Below are 18,303 nucleotides of genomic sequence, written 5' to 3'. Positions count from 1 at the left end.
GGTATCGGTTCAACGAACCTTGATCTTACCGATACATACAGATTAGTATTGTATCCTACCATGCTAAGACATAATACTCATGTTGGTGTTGGCACAATAAAAAGGAGATGTAGTATTATATATCCGTGTAATATGGTATGGATTCCAATACCTTACTAATATGGCTAGTATGAAGAATACAATATGGTACTTTAATCCATGATAAGTATAATAATTTGTATGGATGAGATTGACAATTGTCTTTCTTAATGATTATCCAGATAAATAATGAATAGCAGCAAAACCCAATGCCCAAACCATGGCATCCAAACACCTTGTTGTTTCCCGAAAATAGATCAATTTGATGAAACTAAAATCACAACCACATTTTGAATATATCTGATATCAAAACATGATGAATCAGGCTATGCAACTTTGCTAATTTGATGCCACTATTGTTCGCACATAATTTACATGTGGATGTGTGGCACACATCTAAAAACACATAACTCTCCATATCAAATATACCTTGGCTTGGCATTTAACTTTGAGGATCTTAACATGGCCTTTATTGCTACAGGTCCTAACATGCTATAGCCAAATGGGATTAAATATTAAACATTAAGGCAGAGCATGATGCAAGAAGTACAATTACTGTGACAATCATAAGAAAACTCACCCTATACCACATGCATATTGGACATTCGTTCTTTTCTCAAATCTTCCCTCCCTTCATATGATCCAACCAATTGTTGTATTTGGCAAGTTCAAAAATCCTACCCAAATTTCCCTCTTTGATAATGTTCTTGATTTGGTTATTTGGGTTGCCAAAAAACAAACTTTTACTACAATTAACTACAAATTTTATAGTTAGTAGTTAAGTAAATAATAAACACAAGTCACCATAATTATCATCCCATCCAATATCACCCATACATGAGTTGTGTTTTGGGGGAAAGCTATATTCGAATAGTCATCTCACATAAGTGTGCTGCTAGTGTTGGCAGACATCACACATGGCTTTAATTTATAGCATCTAATCTAGAAATAAGGCTGCCAATGGATCAGGTTGATCCATGACCCGACCCGACCCGTTTTGGAGGATTTGTGGAGCGGGTCGGGTCCTAAAGTTGGATTCATTACATTTTTCGGGTTGGATCTGGGTATACTGAATTCAGACATGATCCGACCCCAATGTATGCTGAACCGACCGGAACCGGTCGGTTCAGCCTGTACCGAACCGGTGCCGATAGGCACCGGTACGGTACAGCGTATAGAAACGGTTCCGACCCAAACTGGATCAGAATCGATTGATTCCATACTTGTACCGGTGTGAACCGGCCAACACATTTTTCCTGCGCGTAGGCGCGCGGGGAAGAGCGCCCACGCGGCTGGAGCCCACGTGGGCCTCTTAAGCCACAGAGTGGCATTTAAAGCCACTCTGTGGCATTTTTTTGGGAAACACGTGCGAGCAGAGAACGCGCCCGCGCGCGATTCCCCAGCAGGGAATCACGCCCGCGCGCGGTTCTCCGTGCAGGGCACCGTGCCCACGCGGGCTGCCAGCCCGCGTGGGCCATTTAATGCCACTCTGTGGCATTTGATGCGTCCGCATGGACACGCACGAACGCGATGATTTTTTTTGGGAATCGCGCGCGATTCCCCGCGCAGGAACCGCTCCCGCGCGCGATTCCCCAGCAGGGAATCGCGCCCGTGTGCGGTTCCCCGCGCGGGGCACCATGCCCATGCGGGTTGCCAGCTCGCGTGGGCCATTTAATGCCACTCTGTAGCATTTGACGCATCCGCGCGTGTCCGCGGATGCGCGCAGACGCGGTGTTTTTTTTGTTTTTTTTTGTCCGCGCGCGCGGGGCCGCGCGCTCGGCTCCTGTTCGATACCGGTTCCAAGCCGGTACCGAACCGGAACCGTACCGATGCCGGTGCTCACCGGTACGCCGGTACAGTCGGTCTGGCGAACCTTGCCCGATCCATTTGAAATTTGGATAATTTTGGATTTTCAATCCTACAACCTAACCCGACCCGACTTGAATCTGTAAAATTATTTAGACCCACGAGCTATAATTTTAGATTTTCAATCCTACAACCCGACCCAACCCAAATCTGTAAAATTATTTAAACTTGCTGGTCGTAGCCTGCGAGGGTGCAAACAAATTCTGAAGCCATGGATGGGTTGACCCGACCTGAATCTGAACCGGATCCAAATTTTTTGGGTTGGATCCGGGTTATACATGGACTCAACCCGACCCGACCCGATCCAAATGACCCGTTGGATCAAAAATTGTAGCAGTAGACCTGACTCGACCCAACCCAATCTTCTATTGGGTTGAGCTTGGGTCCAAAATTAGGACCCAAACAAGAAACCGATTTGGATCAAGGTCACTCATGACCCGACCCGACCCAACCCATTTGCACCCCTATCTAGAAATTAGAATTGTATGGCAAAGGACCTATCTGAAGATCCTTGAAAAACCTATAGTGACCTAATTTAAACAAGATGAGAACTAGATTAGGCCATGTACTAGGTGTAGAATTAGATAAATTTCTTCTTTAGGAAAATCATCCTCTTTATCTTCACAAACCATTTACCAACTTTATAAGAAACTTTTGAATGGAAAATGCATTGGGTGCCCATTAAGTGCACAAAGAAAGTACCTTAGGCCCACTAATGCTAACTTGGCAACTTACTAAACCATCCCTATGTTTGGCAACAATTCTCATGAGTTGCATTAAACCCCTCATGCCACGTCACATAGAGAACTTTTCATGTGCAAAAAAATGTCTCTCAATAGCATTTCTCTTTTCAAAATTACCCTTGTGAAATGCCTAATTCCAAAAAAGATTACTTTCAAATGATCTAGATGTAACATGCTAACCATGGTTTAGCCTTAAGAATTTTGATTCATGAACTTGTAGGACTATAATAATGCAAGATCATGGAGTCAATAGAGGATTGAATAGGACTACAAATTGGCCAGACTCTATCCAAATCCTTGTGGCTCCATATCTAACTAGTAAATATTAGGTTAAGGCTATTTTTTGTCAAATGTTAAGGTGCAAGTTTGGCTCCAACATAAGATTTTGAAGCTCGAGTCTAGATCTAAATCTTAGAAAAAACATATGTGGAAGTAGATGTAGCTGGCAATATAAACCAATTTTTAGATCGCTTTCATACGTCTCTTGTATACACATTTATGCAAGGGCAAGTATCGGTGTTTGCCAATCTATAATAATTAAATTACTTTGCACTGGTCAAGTGTCAGTACCAGGAAGCCCTCCTATCAATACGATACCAACAAATGTGCAGTATCCTAAATTTTGTTGTGTTGGCACATTAACGTATATTGAGTGTTGGTAATGCTACATTTTTTACCAGTCCTTATCATATATGTAAATACTGATATAGGTTTTGGTACTGATAATTTAAATATTTAGGTTTGGCTAACAGTAAATCTAAATGCATCTGAGCTTGAATCCAAATAATGCAAGACTTGATCAATGGTCATAGGCTAGATCTGCTAAACTCTACTCATGGCTAGATACAACTTTGTTAGACTCATGTTGAATCTATGATTTTTGACAACCCCAAAATTAAGAAATTCTCTAGAGACTAATTATTAGGAAATATGGAATTGCACATTTTGATCTTTGGTTGCATCTTAAGATGAACACAACTATAGGATAGTTCCACTTTTTAGCTTATTTGTGTCATACAGATGAACATGTTTATTTCACAAGTTAATATTTGTCCTTCTTGTAGACTCTTTCATAATCTAGGAAAACTGTGTTGGGTTTCTCATTATTTATAGAAGCTTAAACCACAACTGACAAGATATATCTCCCTTCCTATCAATCGTCTTTATAAGGTTCATGGCATGCCTCTCTCTTGCCAAACTTTGTCTTTACTAGGAATTCTGCACCAATTTCTACAAGGAATTTACCAATTGGTTGTAAATTCTGCTCAATCCTTCCACATATCCTTCTTAACTTAGATTTCTTATTTATAAATATCTGATGCAAAAAAGGCTTGGGTGATTACAATAGTTAGAGATGAACGCAGCTCCCTTTACCATAGCCCTGTTGTCTAGAGTTCATACTCTTTCATATCTGGGATTTTTGGAGGTTTTGTTGGTCAGTGAAACCAAACTATGTACGAACAATAAGGCCAAATTCTTTACTTACCAACTAGTCCTATAGGTTTGATAATAACCCGTATAACCACTTCACATTTGGATGCAACACTCTCAATAGCAAGGTTAGCCAAACCATACAAAGCCAGGCCGTTCACGCCGTACCGAACCGAACCTATCAAGAACTGGAATGGTTTGGACAGTCCGGACAGCTCAGCCCTTCTCCCTCTCTTAATCGACCTCTCCCTCGCTTGGTTGAATCATGTGATGGTGATGGCAATGGCAAACAGGCATGGCCAAACAGGTACGACTCTCGATCGACACTCTCTCCTTCCGCCTCTCCCCATCCCTCTTTCTCCCCTTCTCTTCAACCTCCTAGGGTTAGGGTTAGGGTTACAGTTTGCTCTCCCCCCTCCCTCCCTCCCTCCCTTTCTCTCCCCTCCCTTCCCCCTATCTTTCTCCCTCTCCCTCTTCCTCCATTTCCTTCTCCCTTTCCCCCTTCCTCTCCCTGTTTTAGTATATGGTCCGGCACAGTACGGACTTGTATCGTACCAAACTAATTGCCAGCTGGTATGAGTCCCAAAACAGGTTGAGTAAACCTTGCTCTAAAGCAAACAATTATCTTTTTAAATTTCGACAATGTGCTTGTAATGCATTTATAATATTAATTTGAGTGAAGAAAATTTTCCTCATTGATGCACTTTTATTGAGAAAATTATTTGCAGCACTGATTAAGTTACAAAGTTAAGTTCCCTAAGCCCACTAATGCTGGCTTGACAAATAAATATTCAAACACTCTCCCTTTATTGCGCCAATTTCCATAAGTTATCGATCCCTCAACAACACATGGCATGAAAAATTTCCATGCACACAAAACTAACTCGGTGTCTTTATGATCACTAAGCATTTCACCACTCCACTGGAAATTCTCTCTACCCCTATAATACTCCGGATTGGTAGTTTCCACAACCTATCTGAGGTTGAGCCCTAGGATTTGATGACAGACTTGGAAAGCCACCTGTAGATGCTTTATGCCCAAACATTCTGGATAATGCTTTGATCCTCTATCTTACCATGGTTGCTTGCACAAAGTTAGCTGATGTTTATTCCTTAAATACCATTATTGCTTCTTCCCCACCCTCTAGCACTTTTTTACTATGCTTCATCATCTTTTCACAAATTTGCTTTATGTGTCAATCAATAAGAGTAAAAAATTTACTATTTTGGTAATTGGCTCAGTTTGCTTATGCACTTACATATACTGACATAGTTTGAATGTGCACCACATCCACCTTTCTTTCTTGCTCAAGCCCTAGTTGGAGGGACTCTCTTTTATTCCTCCTCCCTTCGGCTCATAAATAGGCCTCCGCCATTAAGGCTAAGCAATCATGACTCTTCCATAAGTCCACTCTCGCACCACTTGTGCTCTCTTCTTCGCTCTCTTTTAGTCCCATCCTAAGCAAGAATGATTTGATCATTGGCCTTGGCAGGAATAAAAATCAACTTGAAGAGGAACGGAAGATCCATAGCAACTAAAGGTTTCATTTTCATTTCCTCCATTATCTCTTTTCAAGCTTTTGTTAATAAATTGCATTTTAGTATCTACGTTGCTCTAAACAAAGTGATATTGCACTAAAAAGGTTTATTTATTTTGGAGAAGAGTAAGACAATGGCCCATGACCTAACCCCAATCTGGTGTACCTTATTGTTTCTAAATTCTAATTCAAGATTAATAATAGAATAAATGTTACACCTTTACTTTGTTCCAACTCTTTTCCTCTCTCTCTCTCTCTTTATTTGTTCTATAAATGACCTACTTGAAAGACTGCTAGAAGGGGCATGCTCCAAGCTAGAAAGGAAAGATCTGTAAGGTAACATCCCTTGGAGCATGATAAAAGACTTGGGCATTTCATAAGCCATAATACATTGATGGTGATTGTGGACCTTGTTGTATTAATCATATTACTGCACTAGATCATGATAGCAAGAGATGACCCTTCATCGAGTGTGGATGATGGCAACTACAACTCAATAGGTCACATTTACTTAAATTTGTCATGTGTAGGAACTAGGCACTAGTTTCTCCAAGGTCAACCTTATGTCAATAGTCAACTGTAAAAAAAAAAAAAATAAGTCACTTATTTTAGCCATCTCAACATAGGGTTTTCATTACAGCTAAGGTTGCAGGCATATCAGGCACAATAACAATCCAGCTTGATCATGTTTTAAGATATAGATCCAGATCCAACCCACTAGTTGTTTCCAGTTGTTTTGGGCCTCCTTTTAGATAAGCTCCAGACTGGGTGGAAGTTTTTAAGGATAGATCCATCTTTTGTTAAATTAAAATTTTGAGTTAAATTAGTTCCAATTTCTAAATTTATGAAATCCATATCCTATAGGAAGTCAGGTTTTAATTTGATACATGCTTGACCCTCGGTTATTGAAGTAAAAGTTTTGTCTAAGTTAGGTTGGCTCCGGACATATTGGATCTACCAAATGAATATACACCCTTATTTATTGCTGACCTCATATTTGATGAAAATTGATTGAATTATGATGATGATTTTTAGGATAGCAAGGGCCCAGCAATAGCAACTACTTAGCCATTCAATCTAAGGAAGATATACAATTTGTCATCTTCTTGTATCCATCCATAAATATGTGCTTGGCATATCCACGCACACAGAAAAGAGGTATTTGTACCACATCATTAATTAGGTCTCAGGATTTCACTAGAATATCTAGGAGAAAGGCAAAACAAACTTCTACTCCAAGAATATTTGTGCAAAACTCATTCTTTTGTTCTCTAATAGATATTATATATGATTTTGATATTTGAAAATTAAGGGATTGATAATATGATCACTGGTGGCCTTTAGTTCATGGCCTTCTAATCCTTCCAATCAAGTTCCAAAACAAAATTAGCTCCATGAACATTTTGTGACCACTACCAAGACTTCAAAAGCTTCACACATGGAAATGAGGCTTTGATTTAGACTAATAGCTAGCATATAAAAATAAAAATAACTTGGAGCATCCGCCATATAGTTAAGATTAATCACATGAGTAAGAACAATTACATTGAATTATAAGGAATGTTTTTGAAGGTTGGTGAAGTCCGTGGTTAACAAGTTATCATTTCTTAAAAAAGCTAAACCATGTTGATCACACATAAAACCATTGGGCCCATATAAATGTTATTCTTATGTTATGCTTCCTTTTCACCCAGGGTGTTTATGAAGAAATTTAGCATCTTCAAATTTTATGGTCAAGTAATGGATATGCTAACTAGTCCTTCATTTTGGGATAGTATAGTTTCTATAAGAAATTATGGAACAATAGACAGGATTCTTATCCAATCAATCAATCTCTTTGTTACTTATATCATACTTATCATAATCAATTCCCTTTTTCAAATAAAGAATGCTAATCTCACTTGAAGTTTCCAATTCATCTTACCCAAAAAATGATTCTAAATCATAGTCTTTCCTTCACTGAATCAACTTTCAGGTTTTCTCACCCCTTATCCCATAGTCAAGAACTGCCATGTCTGTTATCCAAAGTTTCTCAAGTACACGTTTGTGTATCACATACGGTAAGAATTCAGTTTCTTTCACCAATTCGATGTTTTATATTAAGTAGGAAGAACCCTTCTTGATTATGGAAACTTGGAAAATAATAGAGCTATGCACCCGTGCAGTAAGGATCCAAGCACAAAGCTTGCAATCTGATGGAATTGTACTTACTGCTGTTTAATTATCTTTTTTTATTTTTGATGGAATAGCCGTTTTATATTTATCTTACGATGCAAAAACCTACGAGAAAATTATGAGACTTTATAAGAGCAGATACCGAGCATGCTTCAAAGAGTGGGATTACGAAGTACTTGCATCAGCTAAAGATGAGCTAGCAAAGATGAAGTCATGAAAAATGATATCTAAAAGGAAGAAGTTACAACTTGCAAGTACACCTATGTTAATGACCCCTTAGAACTAATAATTATGGAATATGAAAAGGTGGAGATTGGAGAACAAATTAAGATAGTTTGGTCATAACCAATGATGGGGCAACCTAAACTAGGATGAATCCTGGATTTTTAATCAAAAGAAATTAACAAGAGTAAGATAAAGAAATCCAAAAGAGAGATTGGATCAAGCTTGCGACAAAAGTGTATATGGCTGTTAAAAAAAATATAAGGGTGATATAAGTTTTGTGAAACCATTTTTAAGTAGATAGGGTAGAAATCATCTGGTTTATAGTTACGTACGTTTACATTATTTATAGTGAAGGACACTGATTATCGATGTTTAGTAGAAAAATTGAAAGACGGATTCTTAAGTAACTGAAGAACTACTTTCTTACCATTTAATGCTTCAACCTTTTATAGTTGTATCGCATTTTGACCATGATTACCATAACGATCTTGATGCTAGCTCGTATAGGATCTCTGAATTTATTAAATTTATAGATTGCATTGTAATAAAACCTTCCGACTTCACAAGTTACTCCCAAAACAAAAAGTCAAAAGTTACTCAAGTTAATAAAAAGAATTATTATAATGTTTAAAGTAGGTATGCCATTTCGATACTGGGCCCCGTACCGGTGCTACCCTATTGCTATGTCGGTATGCCTGGTACAGAGGATGATTCGGCGTATTAAGTATCGGTTGCCCCCCGCAACGCTTACCAATACCAAACCAGTATAATACAGTATGTCCCATATTGTCGGTTCGGTATAACATGGTGTACCTTGGTTTGAATCCTGGCGCAAACGCAATACTATTTTGCTTGCTGCTTCCTGCATAACTTGATATTGGAAGCCATATTAGCCAAATTCTCCTACCCATGGTACTTCAATTTGAATGGATTTTTAATTACTTGCTAGGAACCTGATTCATTTTTCAAAATCAAAAGAAAAGAAACAATGAGAACAAAGCAGCAACAGCAGTAGCAATGTCATGTCGAAACATCATCAACTCAGAAAGGGCAGAATCATTTACATTTTTATTTGTGAACACTAGTTGTGTGAATTTTCAGAAAATAATGTTAAAGCTAGTTGAAAAATTGTGTATCATGAGCAAAAGTATTTATACATTGATCTTTCTTAAATATTGGACTTTCAAGATTATTATCCAAATGAACTTGTTGGATGTAGCATGCATGACCATCTTTGGTTCATATTCTCATTGGCAGATTAAAGATGTGCTAATGGAAAGCAATGGCTTTTGTAAATTGCCAATATTATGAATTATGAAAACAACAAACATCAAAAGGACCTTCAAAATTGATGTCAGATAAATCAACATTGTTTATTCAATAATAACTATTGTGATCATATATACACAAAACTATGTAGAAAGAACCATAAACCTAAAATAGTACCTATTTCATTCTACAATGAAATTTATACGAGTCTACCTATTAGAGAAAATCTAACCTTGCAATAGCATTCAATATAATATAAAGAAAAGAACCTACTTTCCTTTTCATTTTGTTTCCATTTTCTCCATCAATATTATGAATATAAAATCAAATCCACTGATGAAGAGCAGAAATGTGCAAAATTCTTATCAACATATGAACAAGAAAATGATCTAGAACAGACAAGTTTCATAAAAATCTAGAGTATTTCAGCAAATAAACAAACAAACAGAAAGAATGATAATAATCCATCTCCCCATTGGATCAATTTCATAATTCTTACCAGGCTGTGCCGTTCACCAGCTTGGAATGCTAGCATCTGCTGACTCTGGCTCAAATGATATAGTTGAGACAGACCATTCACCACCATGGAGTAAGCACTCGACATGGCTCTATCAACCTCGTCCATGTTGATGCTCTCTGAACTTCTATTGACATCCATGGCTTCCCTTTCCTCCACTTGCAATGCTCCGTCCTTTTCTATAAACTTCCAAAAAAGGTCAAAAACTACAGAAAAGAAAAGCGAAAGCCTAGTTGGAAGTGAAGTCCTATTTGTGAAGGGTAAGGAAATAGTTTTGATAAGAACATATTCTGGGCTAATGACCAATGATTAGAAAGAGTAAATTTACTGAAGATGCAAACTCAATGCAGCTGGGCACCAGAAGAAGAAATAAGACAAGGTAGTGGCCGTGACAATGGTTGAAAAAAGAGTGTGAGATGAGAATAATTTTTAGAGAGAAGGGCCAAAACTGTCAAATCAAGCCTCCTCTAAGTTTCAGGCCTTTAGGGGATGTATTTCAATTAATTCTCAAACAGGCGGCATTAATGTGCATTATTATCTCACATGGACAGTGTAGAAAAATTAATGGTCAACTGAAGGAATCATGTATGGTGGATGTCTGGCTTACTTTTAATATCCATTGATATTATCACTTGCTAATTTATACCAGTGGAATCTTAAACACACTACCTCTTGTAACACCCACAAGCACTCCTTGGCAAAAGGTCCCTACAATGCTCAAGTAGAAAGAATTAATGTGAACTGTAAGAAATTGGCCAGGAATTTATCTATAATAATCCACTATTCAAGGGATCTTGTTGCATGCATTTTTACATAATTTAATATTCATACAAGGACCGAAAATATTAAAGTTGTTGTAGATGCACACTTAATGCAACTAGGTACCAAAGGGAGAAAGAAGACAATGTGGTGGCTGTGAGAATGTTTGAACGAGTGTGAGATGAGAATCCTTTTTAGGGAGATGGGCTAAAACTATCAAACCGAGCCTCTTTTAGGTTCTCCGGCTCTTTAGGGGATGTATTTCAATTAACGCTCAAACAAGGCCATTAATGTGCATTATGACATCCAGGCTGGAAAAGTGTATAAAAACTAATTGTCAATCAAAGGAATCATGTGTGGTGCATGTTAATTGGGCAGATAGTTATTTCGGCGAACAAGTTATTTTATATTATATTAACAAATAACAGCCATACTATAATAGGTAATATTTTATTTTCAAATAATCTCATTGAAATAAATTCTGGTAAATAACAGCAATTATAACAATTATAATAAGCAACAGCCATTTCAATAGGGATCATTATAATGGGGCTACTACAATGGTTTTAAGTTTTAACTAGTAACACAGTCTTGATTTGTGCCCAAGTCAGTGAGGACTTGTTAGTTGCATCTTAAAAATGAAAATCAAATAGGGCAAAGAAGAGGGAAGGAGAAGAAATTAAGATAGAAAAATGATGTTGTGATGCTCTAGAAGCAGATGAAGAAGAAGAAGTAGAAGTAGAAGACAGAAAGGAGGGGAAGGTATTCTATACTCATCAAATGAGAATTCCTTCCATACTTCCACAGGAGTAGGATGAAGAAAGGAAAAAAATATATATGTATACTTTTTATGCCAATACATACATCTATATTATTATGAGATCTATAAACCATGTGTAATGATGGTCGATCTAAGCATTCCAATCCACTTGTTGTATGAACCATTTCGGTCTGTTTGATGACAGTCATGATTCCAGCTTGACCAAGGATGAGGTGGATGCAGTGCTGGGCTGTGTCATGGTCAGGCTAATGAATTTATTTATGGAGATGGCTGACAAGGGGTTTGTCCCCAATGGTGGTTGTGCAGCACTAAATGGTCATTGCTTCACAAGCAAAAGTCCGGTAAAGACATGCACCTTCTGCCAGAAGGATATTTGTTGAAACAAAGTCGGCATCATCTCAAGGTTGACATGCCATCATGTCTTTCAACCGGAGTCCCTATAATGTGCTTGGTCAAATCTTACCCTTTTCATTGACTAAAGCACCGGATGTGAATAGGATGATGCAACCTGTTATTCTTCTCTTGCAAAGAAAGAATCTTAATGGTTTGATGGAGGGAACTGAAAGTTTAGTATAAATTGATGATGACCACAACGACAACAACAATAACAAACAGAGAGTGCAAGATCAAACTTGACATGTCCTGCAAAAGTCCCTTTGTCCAGCAAAGTAAGTTTTGCTGAGGTGCTTTCCATGAGAATGTAGAGTAGCACCTAATCTACTAAGTTTAGCACATATCACATGTAAGCTTTGAATGATAAAGAGGCATCAAATGGAAGCCAATTGTACTATTTATATTATGAAATTCCTGTAACCATTGTTGGTAATCCTCAATGCTCTTTCAAAGTTTCTAAATAAATTAATATGCTAAGCTGTCTTAGTTACCAAATATAGTTTTGTAAGGATATCATTGTACCAGCCCTCTGATTCTTTTCCCAGAGGGGGGAGGGGAGGAAGACTCAACTCAAATAAACTATTCAATTTCAAATACTTGGGAATGCACCATGCAGACTCAAAGCTAACCACTTACAAGGAGAGGAAGGATGCCCCTTTCTCATACTTGGAAGTACACAAATCTTTTCCCAAGAAAGATCCATGCCTATACTCACCAAGTTGATGTATCAAAGTTTAAAAGAAGGCATAAAACAATAAATCAGATAGTGGAACAAAAAATCAAGAAGCCTACAACCTCTAAAATGACAGTATAACCTTTAGATAGGAACACAAGTATCCTTACTCCAATTAACTAATGTGCTAGCTAAAACTTAATGATCTGGTTTCATATTTAACATATAGCATACTATAATCAGAAAATTAGATTTCCGAAATCAAAACATAAACGATGGAGCCGAAATTTCTGCAAAGGAGGGGTGAAGGAGTGTGTGCCTTATTTGCCCAGGGGGAGCGGAGGTGGGACGCGAGTCTTGTTCGGCAGGTATTCGGGGAGCACCTTGCTGAGCGCGTCCTGGCTCTGCCGATCTCAGAGGGGGAGGCAGTGGACAGGAGGGTATGGAGCAGGACAGGGAGGACGACTGTGAGAGTTCGAGACCTCTTGTCAATAGGTAGAGGGCCCTCAGCGCGACAGATGGACTGCGGCTGGATTTGAAGGATGCACATTCACCCCCGAGTGGCCTTGTTCCTGTGGAAGGTGGCTTGAGGGTGTTTACCTACTAGTGGGGTTCTGGTGAGGCGGGGAGTGAGGGTTCCTGCTGGATGTGGAGCTTGTCAGGCGACGGAGGAGACCATCTACCATGTTCTTTTTGGGTGCCCGACAGCCAGTCAGATATGGAGATATGCTTCAGCTCAGCTTGACTAGAGGTAGATGTGGACGTCCACTGAGGAGTTCCTACGACATTTGGAGGCCTCGATCCGGGGGTCTGTACGAGAGGAGAGGGGGATTCGTGAAGCCTACCTGGCCTATCACTGCTAGCTGGAGAGGAATACACGGATTTTCGACGGCGAGAGCCTCCATCCGAGGATGGTGGCGGACCGAGCTCTACGGCATGCGGCGGAGATCACCGGCACTATTGAGGCTCCACCTACTGGGTTGGTCAGGGACATCTGGAGCCCCCATTCTGCTTCTGCAGCATCCAGGACGATATTAGTATCCTGGGTACCCCCACCTCCTGGCTTTCTTAAAGTGAACTTTGATGGCAGCGTATCAGCGGATGGGAACTGCGGAGGTGTGGGGATTTATTATTAGGGATCATGACGCCAGACTTGTGGCGGCAAGTGGACGGAGGATTTTTGACTCATCAGTGGTGACCGCGGAGCTTCGGGCGGCCTGGGATGGTGTCTCCTATGCGAGGCGGGTACTAGGTGCGAGTCGCATCCTTCTCGAGGGGGACTCGACCACGGTGATCGGGTGGATCCGGGAAGAGGGGTGCTCAGTTGAGGACCGGCCGCTGCTCCACGATATCCGCAGAGCTTTGGGGGAGGTTGTCTCCTACCAGGCCACGCACGAATATCGGGAGGCGAACGGTGCTGCAGATTGGGTTGCTTCCTTCGCAGCTCATCACTCGGGAGGCTTTTTTTGGATAGACCACAAGGCTGTGCCTACACCTTTGCGCAGCATTTTGTTTTCTGATTTTGTTGGCCATCTTCACACTCGTCAGGTGTGAGCCGCCGATGTACCAAAAAAAAAAGGAGGGGTGAAGTGTTGAGACTTGAGATTGTATCACATTCATCTCATCATAAGTTATCAAAAATAATAATATATTAAAAAAATATTGGTTCAAATAATTGAAATTATAAATTTTAAATATTCTTATCAACTCAGCTCAACTAAGCCTTGATCCCAAACTAGTTGGGGTCAGCTATATGAAACCTTTTCCTCCATTTCACTCGGTTTAGGACCATACATTCTTAAAAATGTTTAGGTATCAAGTTCGTCCTTATTACTTCATTCCATATGATTTTCAGTCTATCTTGTCCCTCTTCGTTCTTTCTGCATGTATCAAATCACTCTTCGTATCGATGCATTCCTTGGCCTGCATTATACATGTTCAAACCATTTAAGTTGTCCTTCTCTCGATATGCCCTCAAGTAGTGCTACCTCGGCCCTTTTATGAATGACTTCATTTCTTAAAAAGTTCTATCTTTTTCTTGTATTACCCATATCTATCTCAATATTGCCATTTTGGCCACACTCATCTTGTGCATATGTTGCATTCTAACTATTCAACAATCTATACCAGAAAGCATACCTGGTCATATGGTTGTTCTATAAAATCTTTTCTTCAACTTGGAAGGTATCTTAGATCACATAGCATCTCAATTACACTTCTCATTTTTATTCAACCTATGTCAATCTTATGGATAACATCCTCTTCAATCTCCCCTTCTTTATGAATAATCAAATTCTAAATAGAAAAAACGATCACTCTTAGAAACTTCATGACCCTCAATTTTCAATCCACCTTCATGATCCTCAAATTTTAATTTACATAACTATATGGGTTACATGATACACTTTCTATTGAATATCTAATAAAAGATTTTTAATGATTTCAAAATCAATAACAAGTCATCCAAATTGAATATCCATACCGCTAAAAATGACCTATATTACAAAAAAAATACCTAGAAAACAAAATTTGCATATTTTTTATTGTCTCTAAGCTATGTATCAAGTGGATACCAAAATGAACCATATCAATTACACTAGTGTGCTGAAATGCATGATAAGATATATAAACTGAAAATCCACTTTGTTGATCATGATTTATGCATCTTAAAGACTTAAATTCACTAGTTTTTGATGATTAGATCATGTAAAAACATAGCACATGCCATTTAAATTATCATTCTTTGTAGCCCTTTGATGTTGAGGTTAGAGACACTAAAATGAATTTTGGATTCTAGGCATTATTTGTCATAAAGATCATGTTTAACAATTTGGATCTTCAATTTGCACAGTCCTTTATTAATTTGAATTCTTAAAAATTTTAAAGAATTACTCTAAAGTGTGCAATCCATCTCTTACTGGTTGGTTCCCTACAACTAAAGTGCACCATAGGTCAAGTTGCATGCTCCTGGAAATACATATAATTGAGTTGCTGTAGCTAAATTTATCATTTTTGAAAAGCTACAACTGCAAATGTTATTGTTTTCGAGTTGTAAGGTTGTAACTGAGAGCTATAAGTTCAAAGAAGCTGTTTGGTTGGACATAACCGTAGAAGATGCAATCACTTTGTAAATATAGTGCTGAGTTTTATCCCACTTACGAGTAATAAGTGACAATTACAACCATAAGCTTATTAACATTCTAAATACGTAGTTGAACATGATAACTTTATTTGACTAATAACCTAGAAATAACAACCAAATTCATCTTGGACATGAATGGCAAAATCATCCCATATGGATAAACCAGACCATACAAATCATCAAAGTTTGTTTATTTATGTATTAAACAAAATCAACACTTGCACCAAAATTCTCAAGTCAAACTCATAACTTTAGAAAAATCTATTGATCTATGAAGAGCCTACAAACAACAAATATATCAATATAACAAAAATTGGACAGCAAAAGGAAGATCATTTTCCGAATGAAAATATCTTTTTTAAATAACAATAACTTCGCAATGAGTATCAAGTAACAACATAAGATGTTTAAATATGTGTTTAGATATTATAACATATCCTCTGTTTTTCTACATGCACTCCATTATCAAACTCAACTACTTGTGCCAGAAAATGGATTCCTCTAACCTTATTGTAAGTGTAATATTCAATATTTAGAAGAAAAAAAATATTACATATAATACTAATCATCACAAATATCTGTACACGTGAAAAGTTATGTATCATTGCATAGTATATGCAAAAGTTTATATATTGCATTGAGACTTAAAAACCAATAATGACAGACAGAAGCAGATCGGTAGTAACACCTAGAAGGTAAAAGAACATCTTTTGGAAATTTCTTACTATCTTACAAATAAAAAGAATTGAGAACAAAGGAAACTTACATATAAATCTTAATAAATGTATATACTGCACATACCAACGCTACTGTTTACATAATGATGAGTTCTAACATAGTTATTCAATGATATTTTTTTGGAGTCATTTATCTATTTTCGCTACCCTGATAACTTCTAGGCAAATATACAGGATACGAATCTAAGTTTCAACTGTTTCTTTTTTCATTAGCTTCTGCACAACATTTGAGAGTTCCAATATCCTTCACCACGAATATTCCTATTCCAGCAGTGAAAATTTCCATCCATGATTCGGGAAAATGAATGAATACTTGTATTATGGCATCCTATATGGTCCTCAGCAACCAAATCCAGCCTACATCACATATCCACAACGATAAAAGAAGAAGAGGAAGAAGAAGAAGAAGAAAATCAAGGATCAGGGCATGACCTAGTTGATCTAAAAATAATAGCAAGCACAGATTAAAGCCACCGAAAGCCAGGCACCAAAATATGAATAGGTCTATGAAATACATGGATTTATGAACAAGTAATAGATAATTGGATTAACAGCTTGAGGCCGGATTAGAGAAGACGAAGAGCGACAGAACTGCAGAAGAGGGAGGGCTTGGTGAGGGAGAAGAGAGGAACTGGAGCATTCCAAAACTTATAAGTACTGAAGCTTGGATGGATCGCCAGCCGGAGCCAAGGATTGGATGCCTTGAGGTCTGTAGAAGAGGGGTCGAAGGGAGGAAGTTGTCCTTCGAACATTGTCAAGGAGAGATCTCTTCGCGATAGCTCCGAGGCTCCCAGAGAAAAGGAAGGCAGTAGTTCGACGCTGAAGAGGATGCCGGAGCTGTCCGAAGGTGGGAAGAGGCACTTTTCCAACTGCAGCCCTCAAAGGCGCAGCACCAGGCTTTTCGCCTCTAAATTTATTATATAATATTCTCTTAATAAATTTATTTTATAATAAAAATAATCACGCAAAACAATTTAAATTATTAAAAGTTTTAAAATTTTTATTTGAATTTTAATTTAGTATAACCAAGCCGTCGAATTTCGTTACATTGGCTATGAATTTCTGGCTGCCATGATGAAATTATCACATGATTGAAATTATCATATGATTATTCTCTTCTAATATATAAATTGATCACGGGATATTTTCGTCACCATAATTAGTTCAATAATCTAATTATATTAAATTAAAATTGAAAAAAAGAATAATTTTTTTTTTGCTTAAAAAGAGGAAGGGAAGGAAGAGACAAGCCCACCCCCGCAGCCCCCACTGGGCTTCCACCCCACTAGAAGAATGTTCGATGTGGTCAGAAATAACCATATGTTGGGCACCCCGGCTGGTTCTACTCATACCCTCCCCACTCGTGGGACCGATTCAGTTACCCCTTTGAGCTCCGGTACGAATACCACATGTAAGTACGTTACATCTGGCACCACCGAGGCTACCAGCAGAGCGATACGTTCTTCCAGACCCCGTATCCGAACAGAGAGCATCCGGTCTCCACAATTTAATCGACGTCCGTACATTTCGAACTCGAAACCACTTGGTTGGAAGTAAGGCCATGCTCCCACTGCGCTACCACCTCCATAGTAAAATTGTTTTTAATTAGTTCATAATATTTTTGCATGATATAATAGGTTGTTTACTTAATTTTTCTTCAAGTTGGCACCACCCGTTTCTATATTAGAGACTAATAAAGCCAAAACCTTGACTTTTGATTCTGTTTGTGGAATCTATTTTGGTCAGATTATAGCCCGTTCTCTAAGGAAACTCCACCAAATAATTTTCATAAAAACAAACTTTTCGATCAACTAGAGTATCACAATCACCACAATCATGATTGTAATGATCTCTTTTTGAGCAACATTAATATTGCATGGCTTCAGCCATTTGTTGCATAATTACTGATTGCATGGTTGAGATGGATTTCCAACTGATTCTTCCTTCTCAGGTGACCGCACGAAGCAAATTGTCGC

The 18,303-nt window shown here is 38.3% G+C and overlaps 1 protein-coding gene across 3 annotated transcripts in view; it reads right to left on the bottom strand.

Annotated features, from left to right (window-relative positions):
- The window catches only part of LOC103722457 (uncharacterized), a 48,395-nt gene extending 30,859 nt beyond the window's left edge, over positions 1 to 17,536 (bottom strand). The window contains exon 1 of one of the 3 annotated variants that reach the window (XR_016398991.1): positions 9,825 to 17,536. Coding sequence is in view for 2 of the 3 variants with exons in the window: in XM_039131813.3 (XP_038987741.3) it covers positions 9,825 to 9,983 (159 nt within the window). In the remaining variant the exon portion in view is untranslated. The remainder of the gene's footprint in view (positions 1 to 9,824) is intronic. The other 2 variants (XM_039131813.3, XM_008813023.5) reach the window with 2 other exon arrangements.
- Between the last annotated feature and the right edge of the window lie 767 nt (positions 17,537 to 18,303).

The sequence above is a fragment of the Phoenix dactylifera genome, chromosome 18 (genome assembly GCF_051530095.1).
Source record: "Phoenix dactylifera cultivar Ajwa chromosome 18, Ajwa_hap1_PhDact_Kaust_v1.1, whole genome shotgun sequence".
Lineage (NCBI taxonomy): Eukaryota > Viridiplantae > Streptophyta > Magnoliopsida > Arecales > Arecaceae > Phoenix > Phoenix dactylifera.
The sequence above is the reverse complement of the archived record's forward strand: the minus strand, read 5'-3'. Positions and strand labels throughout refer to the sequence as shown.